At 38.5% G+C, this 16,878-nt stretch overlaps 1 protein-coding gene across 4 annotated transcripts in view; it reads right to left on the bottom strand.

Moving 5' to 3' along the window:
- LOC141431000 (protein sex-lethal-like) overlaps positions 1-16,878 on the bottom strand; it is a 38,133-nt gene that overhangs the window by 10,530 nt on the left and 10,725 nt on the right. For 3 of the 4 annotated variants that reach the window (XM_074091928.1, XM_074091926.1, XM_074091930.1), the window contains 5 exons: positions 15,420-15,632; positions 12,949-13,056; positions 12,235-12,416; positions 11,744-11,831; positions 9,415-9,487 (listed from right to left, as the gene is read on the bottom strand). In XM_074091928.1, the coding sequence (XP_073948029.1) occupies positions 9,415-9,487; positions 11,744-11,831; positions 12,235-12,416; positions 12,949-13,056; positions 15,420-15,632 (664 nt within the window). Of the gene's footprint in view, positions 1-4,253; positions 8,325-9,414; positions 9,488-11,743; positions 11,832-12,234; positions 12,417-12,948; positions 13,057-15,419; positions 15,633-16,878 lie in introns of those variants that run through there. The other variant, XM_074091929.1, reaches the window with a different exon arrangement.

The following is a 16,878-nucleotide window of genomic DNA, read 5'->3' as shown; positions in this document are numbered from 1 at the left end:
TTCTAAAAGAAAAAATATAATGTGCGCTTGCATGCCCTCCCCCTCCCTCAGCATGTGCCTGAGCCGCGTGTGCATGTGGTCCTGCAGCAGCGCGCGCAGCACCATCAGTACGGGCACTGACTCATTTACCGACCTTGGGCTTCATGACAAGAAAATGTGTACGCGCAATGACTCATTTACCGACCACGGATTTCATGACAAGCACATTCAAGGTCGAGGGTTTTATTTGGGGGGTTGCAATCAAGGTAGCCTTCATGTTTTGACACTGTTTACGAGCAAGTGTGATGAAAATAACTTAACGGTCCAATCGCAAGCAAGACTGAAACGTCAAACGCATCTCACGATACTAACGCCATCTAGCGGCCTGACGGAAAACCCTCATTTAAAAAAAACAATGCTTACGTAATGATCGTAAGTGTCAACATTACTTTCATTTCGCTTACGCAATACCCGAACGCCCCCTGGTAGACAAAGGAAACACTTGCCAATTTCAAAATAACATAAACAAGCGCGTACAACCCGTTTGAGGTCTACCAATTTTACACAGAACTTAGATACGTTGAGATTTCCGCCCCCACCTTTGTGGGGGTTCACAACAACAGCATACGAACCCGGACTATTGCACGTGATGCTTCTCCATCAGCAACTTAAAATTAGGGAACTGAGAGGCTATTATGTACAACAATAAAATGTTTAGAAATCCAGTGCTATTCATACGTGATAAGTGGTCGGCGATAAGGTTGCTATTGGGGTGATTAACCTCAATTATTATGCTAATATGGATACGCCGCGGTATCCCGGGCTCCTAGTTGCTAGAAAAGAACAATATTTTACATTTACAAGCAATGGTTGCTTATCACATGGCGTCTTTCTTATTAACAATTCAATACAATGACTCTTTATATGAAACTAGCTTATGCCCGCGACTTCATCTGCGCGGATCTAGGTTATCGCGCGGTGGCGCCCTTTACCGGAATAAAAGGTATCCTATGTTGATCCTTGGGGTTCAAGCTTCCTATATACTAAATTTCATCAAAATCGGTTCAGTGGTTTCGACGTGAAAGCGTAACAGACAGACCGACAGACAGAGTTACTTTCGCATTTATAATATTAGTAGGGATAGTAGGGACTAGCTGGTGCCCGCGGCTTCACCCCGGGTGTATTTTTTTTTTAATTTTCTGAATCTTCTTTTATAAGAACCTTCTCCTGACAATAGCAAACACAACAAAAAAAGAATTAGCGAAATCGGTCCAGCCGTTCACGCGTGATGCCGTGATCAAGGGAAATAGGGATTCATATATATTAGACTAGCTTAAGCAATCTAGGTTATCACCGGAATAAAGGTATCCTATGTTGAAAAATATCTATATACCAAATTTCATCAAAATCGGTTCACGACGTGAAAGCGTAGACAGACAGACAGACAGACAGAGTTACTTTCGCATTTATAATATTTACAAGCAATACCGAAAAAGGTACATGTAGACAAAATACTAGGTACTAGTTTGCTAATATCTTACGGAAATCGAAACAAAAGATCGATATCCTTTTTCTTTCTCATTTGAATCTTCAAGAAAATCGACGAGCCGCGTACGATATTAATATTCATGTTGTTCTCTAAGCAAATAGGCGGATATAGGTAACATTTACGAACAGTTAAATTAGTATCGCGGACTTAGTAGCGTATCCATATTAACATTTCGACTTGATATCCCGTGGAAACGATGATCCCTAGACACCTTTTGTCGGTTTCGGTTTAATTAGGCGATGATGGTGCGTGAAGAAAAATCATGAATAGTCACGACTACAGTAGAAAACCTGGCGGGTAGTATTAGTATTTTTTATACTGTCGAAATTCCCGCGGGACTTCCCAAAAATTATATTGCAGATTTCATTAAAGTTGCATAAAAAAACTGGTTCCTATTTTCATGTCTCCTTGCGGTTGCAGTATAACCTTCTAACAACGTATTAAAAAATACTCAGTACATTATTCCTCATCCACAAAGTATGTTACAAAGATCTTAAGGATCACATTAATTAAAAAATTAAAGTATAAAAATGGATAATCGGTTAACTTATTCTTAAGTTATGGCGTGACCAAGGGAAATAGGGATTAATTTCTATACATTTATTACATTCTCTAGCACACCATCATCGCCTATATCATGAAAAGCATAGATCCTCAACGTCATTTCGCCCAGTAGGGCAAATTAAGATTTTGTTCCTGAAGCTTACCTTTTTCTTTTATTCAGTAAGCAACGTCTCCTATATAGTTTCAACCAGAGATGTGCGAGGATGTTTTACAAGGATTGTGTTTTCGACCAATAGAAACGCTTTATTTTTCTATCTTAGCACAGCACAGCTCTGTTGGAAACAGCGGAGCGAGGTTAGGTAAATGAAGCGTTTGTATTGATTACTTTTTGGAGTCTTTTTTTTTGTATTTTTTATTTCAACTCGAAATTTTTGTTACTTTTACGGTCATCCCGTGAAATCTATATATTTCACACGAAAACACAAGCTGAAATATGAATGCACAGAAAAACCAGAAAAATAGATCAGCGCCGGGAATCGAACCCAGGTCCTCAGCAATCCGTGCTGTCGTGCTATTCCCCTACACTTCCACCGGACCAGTGGCGCGCAGCACGGATCCACTGGTAGTGGTAGTGGTAGTGTAGGAGAATAGCACGCAGCACGGATTGCTGAAGACCTGGGTTCGATTCCCAGCTCTGATCTATTATCCTGGTTTTTCAGTGCATCCATGTTTCAGCTTTTCGTGTGAAATATATGCGTTTCTATTGGTTCATGAAAAACACAATCCTCGGAACACATCCTCGCACATCTCTGGTAGAAACGTAGCCTTATACAACTGCTCCCCTGAAAGCCTTCAACACTCACAAGGAGGTTATCCACGTTGAGAATCTAGGTGTTAAGTTTTGATATAACAGTTAGGCCCCGTTTTCGTACATATGTAATAACATCGAAGCGACTATGTAATAAAAAGCTACAATAACGCTGTTACATTGACGACTTTATTCTATTGAGCACATATCGTGTTGTATAAACCAATAATATTACGTATCACATGCGATTTTAGACTCAAACGTTAACAACTCTAGTCTAAAATTGCACGGAATTTCAGTAATTAAACATTGATGATATAATATAAAATTATTAAATTGACTCTAGCACAACTTATGTTTTTTTGGTTCACTGACAGACAACAACCTAAAATTATACGTTTTTTCGTTCAAAAACCTTGATAGGAATTGTCTATAACGTAAAGGGCGCTTCACAAGAGCTGGCACGAATGGATTGAATGAAAGTATCTATGTGTTAGGTACCTAAAAAAATGTCTACGTGATCAGCAATCACTTTTCGTTCAATCATTCGAGCTATCTCTAGTGAATCGACCTGTAAATTTTATTACCATCACAAAATGATCACTGAACTATAAATAATTACATAGAGTACGATGTTTAAAGAGTAGAAATGTATTTCTCCACTAATTAGACACCCCCAAAATTGCTTAAAAGTTACTTTTGTCTTCTTCTGCTTCGCACCCATGGGAAAAAATAGGTAATTCTCTATCCGGTTGGAATTTCGTAAAATCTTTTCTTAGACCTTGAACTTCACTTGTCACTTGAACTTCAAATATGTCTGCCAAATTTCAAGTTTCTAGCTCCAGCTTTAGCTGTGACTTGTCTGTCTGTCAGTCATTCAGTGACGTTACTACGAGTATTTAATAGCTATAGATAAAAATTAAACAAATTATGTCACATCATACAACAATGAACTAAAAGAATTTCCTTGCTCACCCGCGACCTTATGATAGCTACGCTTATGCAAGATTTAAATAAATAATAAATAAATAAATATCACGGGACAATTCACACCAATTGACCTAGTCCCAAAGTAAGCTTAGCAAAGCTTGTGTTATGGGTACTAAGCAATTTATGCGTGTTCATGCAGTTCCTCCACCTCCACACTGTAAGAACACACGCCAATCACACAAACCCATCTATCATCACCACCACACTACACTGACGCGTTTCGAACTCAACCAGAGCTCATCTTCAGAGCAACCCAACCGTGCTACAGATACCCAAAGTAAGCTTAGCGCAAAGCATGCGTGTTCCACAAGCACACATGCACACAGTTCACAACTCCCACACTATCACACCACACACAAACCATAACTCACCTCGAGCGCAGAGCGAGCTACACTTTTCCAACCGCAACCGTTTACTCATGCTACCAGATGTTAGACTAACAAACCACAACAAACTTTTATCACTGTAACACCCTAAGTACCCACCTATATTTTTACTCAAACAACTACCCACAAAATATTAATAAATTTTAAACGTCATATAAAACTAACTTGTTTTTTTTTATTTATTTACTGTTAAGGCGTGTTTTATTAATCCTAACTGTTATTGCTGAAATGAGACCCAAGCCATTTTTTTTTTATTTCTGTGCAAGGAAATTCTTTAATTCATTGATATGGACCTCCGCAAAGTAACGTCTGATTCAATAAATCATCATACAACCGTTACATTTACATATTTATACAACGATAAATTTCGGAAATATTACGTTTACATTTTGTATGTAAGTACCTCCCATTAGAAATTTTAGCTTTAAATATCGGTAGTTTCTGAATTTTCTATGTCTAAGTACATCACATTCAAATGAATATTTTTTTTAATTTATCGCTATTTTCGAGCATTTGAGGTATGTTTTGAAGTCCTCTTTTTAACAGACTTCATAAAATGGAGGAGGTTATCAATTCGGTTTTATTTTAATTTCTACTCTTTATTGTCGTACTCTATTACTTAACAACTAAGAAACATTTTATTACAATTTTAAGTTCACTTGTCAGTCCGTGATTATATTAAAATCATCCATATCTGTACTTAGCCTTCAAACTACAGAACTTTAGCATTCAAAATTGGATAACGACACAAAATCAGACAACATATCAACGCGCTCGCAACCACAATCGCATACACCATCTCTCTCTACCATCCTCATGTACCGTTTGGCAGAAAAAGATTGGGATTGTGACCGTGCGAATGTTAGTCTACTATTTTCATAGTCCATGTTTAAAATCATTGTCAACCTATAATATATGTAGGTATGCTGAAATTTAGTACAAATTTTGGAACACTAATTGTGTTAAGTGCATATCGCTATGTCTAGACTAGAAGGTTCTAGATGTATCTAGATAACAGTGGATTTGTGCTGAGACAGGGTCCCTCTGTTGAACAGTTTCTAGGATTACGTGAGTTCGTGCCGAGTGTTAACTTGTGGAAATAGTTGGGCACAAAACAGACAAGTACAGAAGTCAATCTCTCTCATGTATGTACTTCACTTTTCATACCTACGCTCGGCGGTCGCTCTAGGGTTGTCAACTATGGCTTATGCACAAAAACTATTGTGGTAGTGGCACTCGTATCTAGTTGTTTGATTCATTGTTGAGAATGAAACGGGATGAATGGAAATATAAATTAATAATAACTAAAATATTTTAATGTTTGTCATTGTTATATTACAAATTTGTCACAGAAAATATCTTGCGACGATTTTGACATTGGCGAAATGCACGATTATTATATTTTAAAGTGTAATAAATTCGCATTCTCCATTAAGTATATGCACAAAAAAGTTCTAAGACGCGTGTCTCAAGCGGATGGCACTCGCGCTCGCACTAGTCCCAACCGGTCCGAGATATCGTGTCCGTGAACGTCTATGTGTGCGTTGCTCGAGCGCACTTTGTATGTAGATTGATTTCTGTAACCTATCTGTTTTGTGAGTTGGGTTAGGTTCGTGAGTACAGTTCGTGCCACGAGATTTGAAGTGAATGATTGATTACCTACACACACAGCTACAAAAATAACTGATCGCATAAAAGGAGAATGTCAAAATCCTGCTGACGTTACATGGCATGTTCTTCTGTGCGTGACCTCATCTCTGTTGGCACCACCTATAACAACTATGTCAGCAAAACGTCGTTGCGACGTACTAAACGAAACACCATTATAGCAACACTATGCAAAATGTCTACATTGTAAATAATTACTGATTGACATTGACATCTATGTACTAGACTAGACTGCATGTTTCTTACATCAAAACGGCGCACAAAAACAGTTCACAGCGCGGTTTTGTGAACAGTTCACTATAGTCTGTTGACGTCCGTGACAGCGGTTGTGTCAAAGTAATATTGATGATTGATGCGCCGCGCGTTTTGTTCCAAACAGCCAGTCTAGTGCCGTAAGGTACATAGATGTCGATGCTGATTGAGCATAAAGTCACCGTTGTAAAATGACAATGTACCATTAGATCTAAATTGTACATGGCCTTCGTTGTTATGTACAATTTAGATCTAATGCTACATTGTCATTTTACATTATGCAAAGTGTCTGGATAACGTCTTTACTTTAAATGGTTTAAAATTAGAATGTAGTGATTATATAGAACTTGAAGTTTTTTTTTTATCAATAACAGTTCCTTTACAAATACCGGTTATTATTTTTGTCATTCAAATATCTAGTCTTATCCTAGTTAGCTAGGAGTATTACTCGTATTATTTTTAACGATATGCCTATTAGTAATTTTTTTTGTGCATTCTGTCTTGCTATTGATGATATACTTTGTTTTTTGGGCGTTCTACAAACAAAACTTAATAGGACTAGGTGTAATTTTCAAGCCAGACATTCAACTAACAATATTTTACATAATTAGACATTTTGAAACTAAGTCATTTTGATAAGATAGTCGTTATGCAATATAGTACTGACAAACCTAACCCAAATAGTTTATTGAATACTTTTTTAAAGACATTAAATATTACTGTTTTTTTTTGTTCATTATTAATCAGCTATGTATTATGAAAAAGGGAATTCGAAAGTTCTTGTATGTATACATTGGTTTACAAATAACATTAAAAATTCCGAAATCAAAGGGTCCATACTAAAATATTCAACAAAATCATAATTGCTAAAAACTATTAAACACTAAACAAAGCCTCAGCACGAATTAAAGATACAATCACACATTCACCAATTTCAAAAAAGACGAATTTTCAATGCTACTTTTTATCATATAATATAATTTATTTATCATTTAATCTTCCACAATGCCTCAGTCGTAACAAACAGCATTTTGTGAACAATTTTTGTTCATAACATTTTTAAGAATATATATATATATATATTTAATTTAAAGTATTAAGAGACCTATAATCACAGTTCGGTACCAAAAGCACTATTATTGAGCAAATAAAATACTTAAAAAGAAAATTTTGTTTTTATAAGGCTGGTAACAAAAAATGTCCACAAAACTGGCAAACCCGAGGGTAACGGTCTCCGTACAGTCGAGTCTCGTCTATTATCTATGCTTAATATACAGAACAAGCATCGGGAAGAATAACATTGGACAGGGTAACTATATGCAAAGTAAGTGCAGGCAGACTTTATTCGCTACTGTTGTTCTGGATTAGTCAAATATTGTCAACATAAAAAAGGGGTAAGTATGGTCGACCAGGAAAGTGCTTTACCAAATTTAAAGACAGTTCCTACATCAGAAATAAAACAATAAGGCCGATTGTCATAGGGTGATAAACCAATTTCTTGGTCGACTGTACCTCCAGTCAATTATAAAGTCGTTACAGCCACAGATTAGAATGAAGAGGTTAGAAAAACCTAGTGGTCGGAGGGTTTACGTGACAGGCTAAATAGCGCTAGTATCGTGACAAAACATCAACTAATACGGCCGAATGGATTACAGACGTTCACCATTTAACCTCTTCACCGCCCCAGTCATCCAGTCGTGACAGCCAATGGAATGCCACACACGCCACGGCCATCTATACATGACCGACATTCAACTCGAAATTAATCCTTCTGCAATGGAATTAAAAATCAAGTTGATTTGTCGCTGGTTTTTCTGTGGCGTACAGAGCGTCATTTCGTTTTTGTGGCGGCGAGGTTAAGATACCAGAATAAATGAAATTTATTTTAAAACTTGCCAGAACAACAGCGCACAGAATAGACCGCCTCAAACACTACACTACAACAAACCAAAGTCCATCGCCTATATCCGGCTGTCGGAGAGGCGAAACTTTTTACAGTACAGCCCTTTTCAAAACGGGCGGTGGTGGGGCATATACGATGGCTGGTGGAAGTGGTAGTCGCGACGGAGGTAGCGGTTAGAAGGGTTCGAGTATAGGTTATAGCTGGTCGCGTAGTCTTGTCGACTGTGTAACATGTCGAGCTGGTCGAGACTGTGGTGGCGCTGCGGTAGAACTGGCCGCGGGTCCACTGGCAGCGTGCGCAAGCGACGGTTATTAGGCGATGTTTGGTAGACAGCCGACATTTTATTACTAAACTCTGGACTCTTGAAGCAATTAGATTCAATTTGCCTTGACAAATTTTGCGAAAATGTTTATATGGTGGGCTCAAGAGGTTAAAAATACATATCTTTAAAGTATTTCTGAGAAGCAAATCTACTCGAGATTTCGATTTTGGTCCAGAAGTCGACGCGTTGATTTTTCGGATACGATTTTTTTAGGTATATTATCTTGTTTGCCACCTAATAATAATAATGATAAAAAAACAATAACTCAAAAAAAATAATACTCGAAGAGGCTTTTTTACTTATAGAAAGGTACAGTTAAACATACTTTGCTGATCGAGTTAAACATCGCATATTATGTATGTAGGTACAATCGAGTGCAGAAATATGGACTTATCTGACCTTTCAATAATATGTACCACAGACTTATTCCGACGTTATAAGGTCGTAACATATTTTGAGTGGTTCGAATATATACATATTTTTGCACTTGACTGTACCCTAACCACACAGTCACGGGGGTAATGATTTAACTGGCCTCACTGTGTCTTACCAGGCGCCTTTGTACTTATATCGTTAACCGTTTTTGCATTCTACCCTCTTCTATTTAGATTAAAGCAAAATTATTGTTTCCTCAGCAAGTGATTTATGTAAATCTTTTGAGAAATAAATGTCTTAAAGCATAAAAGGCTCAGCCTAGTGTGCTTGTCGCCGAATTTTGTTCAAATTGTGTCTCTCCTTTTGACAAGTCGCAGCGACGCTAGCGACATCTTGTACCTCGTTGCCATGGTTACGTCCCGGACAACTCTTTGAAACCACGTTTCCTAGTTTATTTATGTTCTTTTGAGGTCTTAAAGCATAGCTCAAGCTTTTTTGTCATTGTGTCTCAAGCTCATTATTTTATGGACTATCTCTTAAGCACATTAGTCGCATATAATATATATTAAAGCAGTTTTTTAAGAAACTCTGTCACTGTTGTCTCTTGGACAACGGGACAGAATAACAAACAAGAAAAAGTTGATTGACCCAATAAATCATTTTTTTTATCAAATGTACCTCGATTATGGTGGAAGCCCGCCGCCCATCCTGCGTAATACGCAGCTTTCTGCTTCCCGTGTTCTTCCGCAACCTGCAACGTCAATACATCCACGTTACGATCATAATTACCACAGCATTATTACGTAAATTCGCGTAACTGGGCCCATAACCTTCCAGATGCCAGAACATTTTTACATAAAAGTAAAATTTGATATCAGCAAAGAATTACAACCAATACAATCTAGGGCTCTTCAAGGCTAGAGTGAGTAGGCTGTTACTGAACCAGTGAGATACACCTTTGGCCTCATCTGCACTTAACATCAGGTGAGATAGGGGTCAATCACGGTCAGTTACAGTAGAACTCGCTTAAGACGATTTCGAGGGGACCTACCAAAAAAACGTCTTAACCGGTAAATCGTATTAAACGTGAAAAAAACTAGTACAGTCACCAGCACCAATATATGACACAACAAGCGTGCATAAATATCTGATACGACTCTATTTCTAGCGCCGGAAGGACGTGTCAGATATTTTTACACGCTCCGCTGTGGCAGATATTAATGCTGGTGACTGTACCCTACTTGATATTTGTTTGTGGTTTTTCATTGTAAAGAGTTTTGCAATACAATGTAATACAATACAATTTATAACTCGCAACAATTGAAACTTAAAACAAATCAAATCTAAGTGTACGAAGGTACGGTCTAGGACTTTTATTCATGAGCCACCATGGAACCATTTCACAGTAAACGTCATAGTGACATCGCATTAATTAACAATGAAAACCGTAATGACTTTTCCTTTGAAAAGGTTCCATGGTGGGTGACGAATTAAAATCCATACCGTACGAACCAATTAGCTGATCGCTTAGTCAGAGCTACAAACTTATCTGGACAGGAGGAGGTGTCGCCAGAATCGAGTCCCAATTTTTTTCACCCGAATACATAAGTTGGTAACATTGTACGACGATGCAGGGTAGCTAATACATATAATGATAATATAATTTTAGATAGCGTCTTAAGCGGGACGCGAGTCGTATTAACCGTGAAAAAATGTATGAAAACAGGCCTAAAATTGCAGGGACCGGCGTAAAATGGCGTATTATGCGGGAAATCGTATTAAACGGGTTCTACTGTATATGTAAAAAAAAAAAGTTGATTTCGAATTACATAAAACCCTTTCTTGCAATTTTAACAGAGAAATAAAACCATTCAGTATTTCCTAGGTAATCTTAATTTAAAAAACTAAAGATGCAACAAAAGACAACATAGCACGTAAATAAGAGCACCAAATTAATAAATAAAAAAAAACTATCTTTGACATTTCAAATAAATCTATCCCACGAAACTCCTTCATTCTTCAAGTGTTTGTTAACAAATATAAAAGATATTTGTCACTTGTTAAAACAATAATTTATAGAAACGTCGGCAACATTCGGAAGTATTCGTGTATTACGAATTTTCACGATGGGAACGTATTATACAACTACATCCGTAGTTCCGTACCCCATGAAACGAATTTCAAAAGTAATACAGAATCGAAATAAACACGTTAAGAAGCGTCTACATTTCGCACCGTATCGCTGTGCAAGCGCAGCCGGCTGCTGGAGCGAGGCGCACGTTTCACGTCCGCCGCAACAGGCTAGAACAACACACAATTTAGACCCCCCCGCCAATAAACCCCCAACAAACCCCCTAAAAATAGACACAAATTTCCCGCAAACCCCCCGAATTTACACCCAAAAATAAGCAGTGAAGTGCGTACACAGGAGTATCCTCGTAAGACTCAGCGTAATATGTTATGTAATATCTATGTAAGACATAACTTCACTAGCATTGTAAGTGAACTTGATGAACAGTTTTTTTTTATTCGACTGGATGGCAAACGAGCAAGTGGGTCTCCTGATGGTAGAAGATCACCACCGCCCATAAACAACTGCAGTTGCAACTGCAACTTGATGAACAGTATTTTGCCAACCCAATACTTACGTCACGAAAAAACCCAACGTTTATAGATTTTTAACCCCCGACGCAAAAAAGGGGTGTTATAAGTTTGACCGGTATGCGTGTCTATCTGTGTGTCTGTCTGTGGCACCGTAGCTCTTAAACGGGTGGACCGATTTGAATGCGGTTTTCTAGCGATGGTTCTTAGACATGTTTTATCAAAATCGGTTCAGCCGTTTTTGAGATATTGAACTTTGAAGTGACAAAGTACATATTGCAGTATGCGATCAATTTTAACCCTTACAATAAACGGTTTTTAGAGCAATTCATGCAAGTGTGAAGCCAGCTGATTAGTGCGCTACCGTTGGTGTTAGTTTACTCGGTCGCCGGTAGATGGAGCTCACCTTTACGCTTAGTGGCTCAGTGCCGCCCTCTGGTATGACGTTGTTTAGCGCCGCTATTGCTTCTTGCGCCTCTTCCCGCTTGTCGAACCTAGAAATAATATTTTAGAAATGTTTTAATTAACATACCAGCTGCTACTTCGTATGTGTCCAGTGGTACTTTATATTTCTCGGGATATAAGTATCCTTTGTTCAATCTAGGACAGTGGACTTTCTCATTCAAAAAAGTGTCAATTATGGGAAATTGAAGCACTTGTAACTTTTGCGGTACAAGGGGCAGATGTGTTATTGTTTAATTTAAGAGCATACGCCCAGGAAGTACAGTCACCAGCACCAATATCTGACATTTCTAGGGCCTGTAGGATGCGTCAGACATTTTTGCACGTTCCGCTGTGGCAGATATTAATGCACGTAACTGTACCTATTGCCAATGCATTGTTAATAGATGGCGCTGTACTCAAACTACCATACGACCACCAGATGTCGCCACTCACCTAACGAACGCTACTCCCCTCGGCGTGCCGTTACTCTTGTCCCGCAAGATGTGTTTCTGCACGATGCGACCGTACTTGCCGAATATCGTCTCGAGCTGGTCTTCCGTGATAGCTCGCGGCAGATTCGTCACGTATAGATTCGTCTCCTTTATCTCCTCACCTGAAGGCCTGGCGTACGATACCTTGGAAAAAAAATGTTACGTTAAACTAAATACCTGACATGACAGTCATCAAATAACATTATAGATCAATTTTGAAAAAAACATAAGCTTGGCCGAGTTCCTGGCCGGCTCTTCTCAACAGAGGTTTTCCCGAAGCGATGATAGATTTTTTGACTTTCATGTGCTTGCTAGCGGTGCTAGCCCAAATTGTTCTTTGCAAAGATCGGCTACGTTAGCCTTGTAAGCTTCATCAAACATCCCAGGTCCCAGCCTATTTTTAAAATTCCTTTAGCAATACTTAAACTCGTTAAGTCACTGTAGCCGAAAACGGCTAGGTATTATTATTTACAAACTTTCAAAGTATGGGCTGTTAGTGGTCATTCAAGGCAATAAAACTTGTTGTATCAGGTTCTAGAATGACGTTGAGAGATACATGCGAAAGGTTGTCCATCTCCATAGTAAGTTTTTTCGCCTGCCGTTGGAACAGAGTATAGCCTAAATTGACTAAAGATATTTTGACTTTGAACATCTACGTTGATGATTGTATACCTACCTTTAACCGCTTGTTCCGGAGCTGGTATCCGTTGAAAGTGTCGATGGCTCTCGCCGCGTCTTCCTCGCGAGTAAAGTTCACGAAACCAAACCCGTAACTGTAGCCAGTCTGGAAAATAAGGGTGGAATACATGAAACATAATGACTACAAGTCAATGCTAAAGAATAGGGTATTCTAGTGTTTTAAAAAAAATCTAATTATAGTCCGTCAGTTCGATCAGAAAATATTAAACACTTTTTTTTGACAATTAAAAAATGATGGAGATGTAGCCACCTAAAGTTCCACGTGACGTTACGCCGTGCGACACATAAGTACATAATACACTTATGAAATTAACTAAATATACTCTATGATTGGTTTTTGGAGTCTTTTTGTAATTTTTATTTCAACTCCAAATTTGTTACTTTTACGGGTATCCCGTGAAGTGAAACCATATCGAAAATACAAACTGAGGCATGGTACAAAAAAAAAGACCAGCGAAATAAACATAGATGTCGCTAGTGCTGCTGCTAAGTAGCGTAGTAGGAAGAAAGCAACCTGAGATATGTATGCATAGGGGTGTAGGGGTTACAGCACGCAGCACGGATTGCTAAGGACCTGGGTTCGATTCCCAGCGCTGGTCTCTTTATCTGGATTTTCTGTGCATCCATGTCTCAGTTTGTACTTTCGATAAATATACTGTTTCTACCTCTACGGCTGGCGAAAAAACGGCCAACCTTTCGCATGTAGCCTATACTTTGAAAATTTGTACTACGACCAAATGATAAAAAGTGCATCGGACAAAAAATATACTTCTTCAATGTTCGTTTTTTGCCTGCCATAGAAACAGTATAAAACAGTATAATTTGACGATCCTTTTGTGAATTTCTTGTAATTAACTGACATGTGCTTATAATGTATTTTTTCAAAAGGTAATAAATAAATCTAATCTAATCTAATCTAAATAATGCAAAAAATGACCTATTCCGACACTATATACGGACGACGAGGTGAATTGACAAAATATTTTTCGATGTCGCTTAAAAACTACAAACACAATTTACATGACCACTATGGTATTTTTGGTACAAGAAACGTTTATAAAATTCACAGAATCAAGACTTCTAGGATCTGATAAACACCGTGTAACGTGCCGCACGCACTCAACAATCCCGATAACAACAAACCTAACATTAAAAAAGCACAAATCCACAGCAACGTTTCAACTTCAGGCTCTAATAATTGGAGCCAAAGGTCCTTTGAATCTGCGATCGAAATGGAAATAGGCCGTTGCATATTCACCCCTAAATGCCACATTTAATGAATTTTGTGACTCAATTTTATAGCCAGAAGTCATTACACCCTATTGTTTTAAATTCACGCTTCTAATAGTTCCCTTTAGGGTACGATAAGCTTCGTATATTGTTACAAAATGGGTGTTATTGCAGTCTGGTAAGAGCTGAGTTTTAAATGGGAAGGTATTTTTAAAAATCACCCAGTATTTGACGTTTAATCGGACTGATTGTCACGAACATCATTCTAATCTGGCGTCTAGCGTTTAATTGTTGCTTATTTTTGGAAGCCGTGGTTAAATTCAATCCTTAATTTGGCAGTGTATGCCACTATGAACACGATTCAAGACAATCTTTTTGTATTCTTTTAATGTAGAATTTTTTGGACTATAACATAACAACGAGGTTTGAATCATGTTTTTTTTTCATCATCATCATCATCATCAGCCGGAAGACGTCCACTGCTGGACAAAGGCCTCCCCCTTAGAACGCCACAATGAACGACAACTCGCCACTTGCATCCACCGGTTTCACGCAACTCTCACGATGTCGTCAGTCCACCTGGTGGGAGGCCTGCCAACGCTTCGGCTTCGTGGCAATGGGCAGGCCATATCGCTCGAAGTGTGTGCGTTGGGGGGGAGAAAAGTCTTCGAGTGGCGACCACAAACTGGAACTTTTTTAATTTTGTTTTTTTTTTGTTTGTCAATTCAAGATATTATAGGCAATTAAAGTTTCGCGTCACGCCCCCCCCCCCCCTCTCACTTCCGAACTTTGACGCGCTTCATCTAACTTTGTATTTGTATTTTTTTTGTTTGATTGATAAAATAAGAAATACGTGCCCTTTATTTTTAGACAATCTAAATTACGGACTAAGGGGCTGTTTCACCACCCATTGATTAATTTTATTTGATGGATAAATGTGATGCCGTCTCCGTCTATTCGAACAAAACAAACAAAGACGGCATTACATTTATCCGTCAGATAAATTTAATCAATGGATATTGAAGCAGGGGGTAAATAGTTTTTTTTTCCCAGGAGACAACCCGATTCATCTTCGAAACCATTTCCCCCTGTTCCGTGTAGGTAACCAGGATTAGGCAACCAATGATCTGTGAAGATATTTTTTTCCTCCCAGGCATCTGATTACTGCCCCAAAATAGAAAGAAATAGAAACGAAGAAAGGAAAATACTAGAACATACCTTAAAATCCTTCATGACCCGACAACTCTCTATAGGGCCTATAGTCATGAACATAGCGTAGAGGTCCTTCTCAGTCATGGTTTGGGGTAGGTAGTTGACGATGAGGTTCGTCCGACATGAGTCGCCCGCGGCGGAGACGCCGCCGCCCTCAGACATGCTGCCCCAACAGCGGGGCAAACCGCCGTAACGCCCTCGGTACTGTTGCTGGATTTGCTGAGAACAGGGTCAGGAGATGTAGATGAAGCTCTATTAGCTATCAGGTAGAAGGTATCATTCCAATGTTGGCGATCGCAACCGGCGACCGCGACCCACTGCTTAGTATGAACTTATCGCGCGAAGCGGTCGTTAGCTTCATTCGGTGCTTTATATTAATTCATAGCAAGCGGAAGTCATGCGACCGGAGGCCTTACTGTTGTACGCACTTTGAATCACGATCGTTTTCATTACTTCTTTCTATTACACGGTATAAAACGAAGGTAGAAAGAGATGGTGAATGCGATCACGAACGTAATGCGGATTCCGGTCGCAGTCGTACGTCGTTGACGCCGGTCGCGGTTTCTAACATTGGAATGAAATTTTTACAGTCGAAGACATACAAAATGAACATACTAATTGACATATCAAATGGATTCTGTATATCATTATCAACTCCTCACAATGGACTGTTTTTTACTGTTCCGTCCGAGACATACAAAAAAATAATTACACATCAGTATAAGGACCGACCGTCACACAACATTTCACATGACTACAAAGCACGGTACACGTTATACACGTGATATTGCCATAAGTATTTGTGTAAAATTCATTCGCTTACTATGGACGTTAGAGTTAGAACACGGCTTTCAACGGTGTACAAAAGCATTATGAATACGTGAGTGCAGACAACAGTTGCGTCTGTGCCGGGACGGTTGCGGTCGTAGTATCGTACGGTGTCGTGTGCAAGAGCTTAAAATTAAAATCGTCGTATGTCTTCGATTGTAAAGGCTTTGTCGCGCACGACGTCAAAAATATTGCAATTTTTTTATCTATTTTATCACAAAATTTACAAAGTAAGAATGTTAAAACAAGCTCGTATCTTAACTAAAGCATGAGATTCCTATAATACAAATAAAAATCCTTCACCTAAGCGAATTCTACGCAACTCGACAAATGAAATTATACCAACATTTTATCGCTGCTACCTTACATACATGGGTCGCGTCCAAAAATATGCGCAGTAAAAAAAACTTAAATGCACTAAGTCATAAAACAAGCAGTTGAAAACTGTTACCGTAAGCTAGTTTTAAAAGTCGCAGTAGTATTTGGCTAGAATCTCTTTTGACCTAAATACAAACTATCCGCACCAATAAATTCAGTTTTTAATATAATACTATGTCAAGGTTGCTGAAATGCTTTTGAGCCTCGGATTAAGCTACTGTTAACGACGAGTTATATCCTTATATATATTGCATTCTAC

Source organism: Choristoneura fumiferana, chromosome 9 (genome assembly GCF_025370935.1).
Source record: "Choristoneura fumiferana chromosome 9, NRCan_CFum_1, whole genome shotgun sequence".
NCBI lineage: Eukaryota > Metazoa > Arthropoda > Insecta > Lepidoptera > Tortricidae > Choristoneura > Choristoneura fumiferana.
Note: the sequence above shows the minus strand (reverse complement) of the source record. Positions and strands in the feature narration are given on the sequence as shown.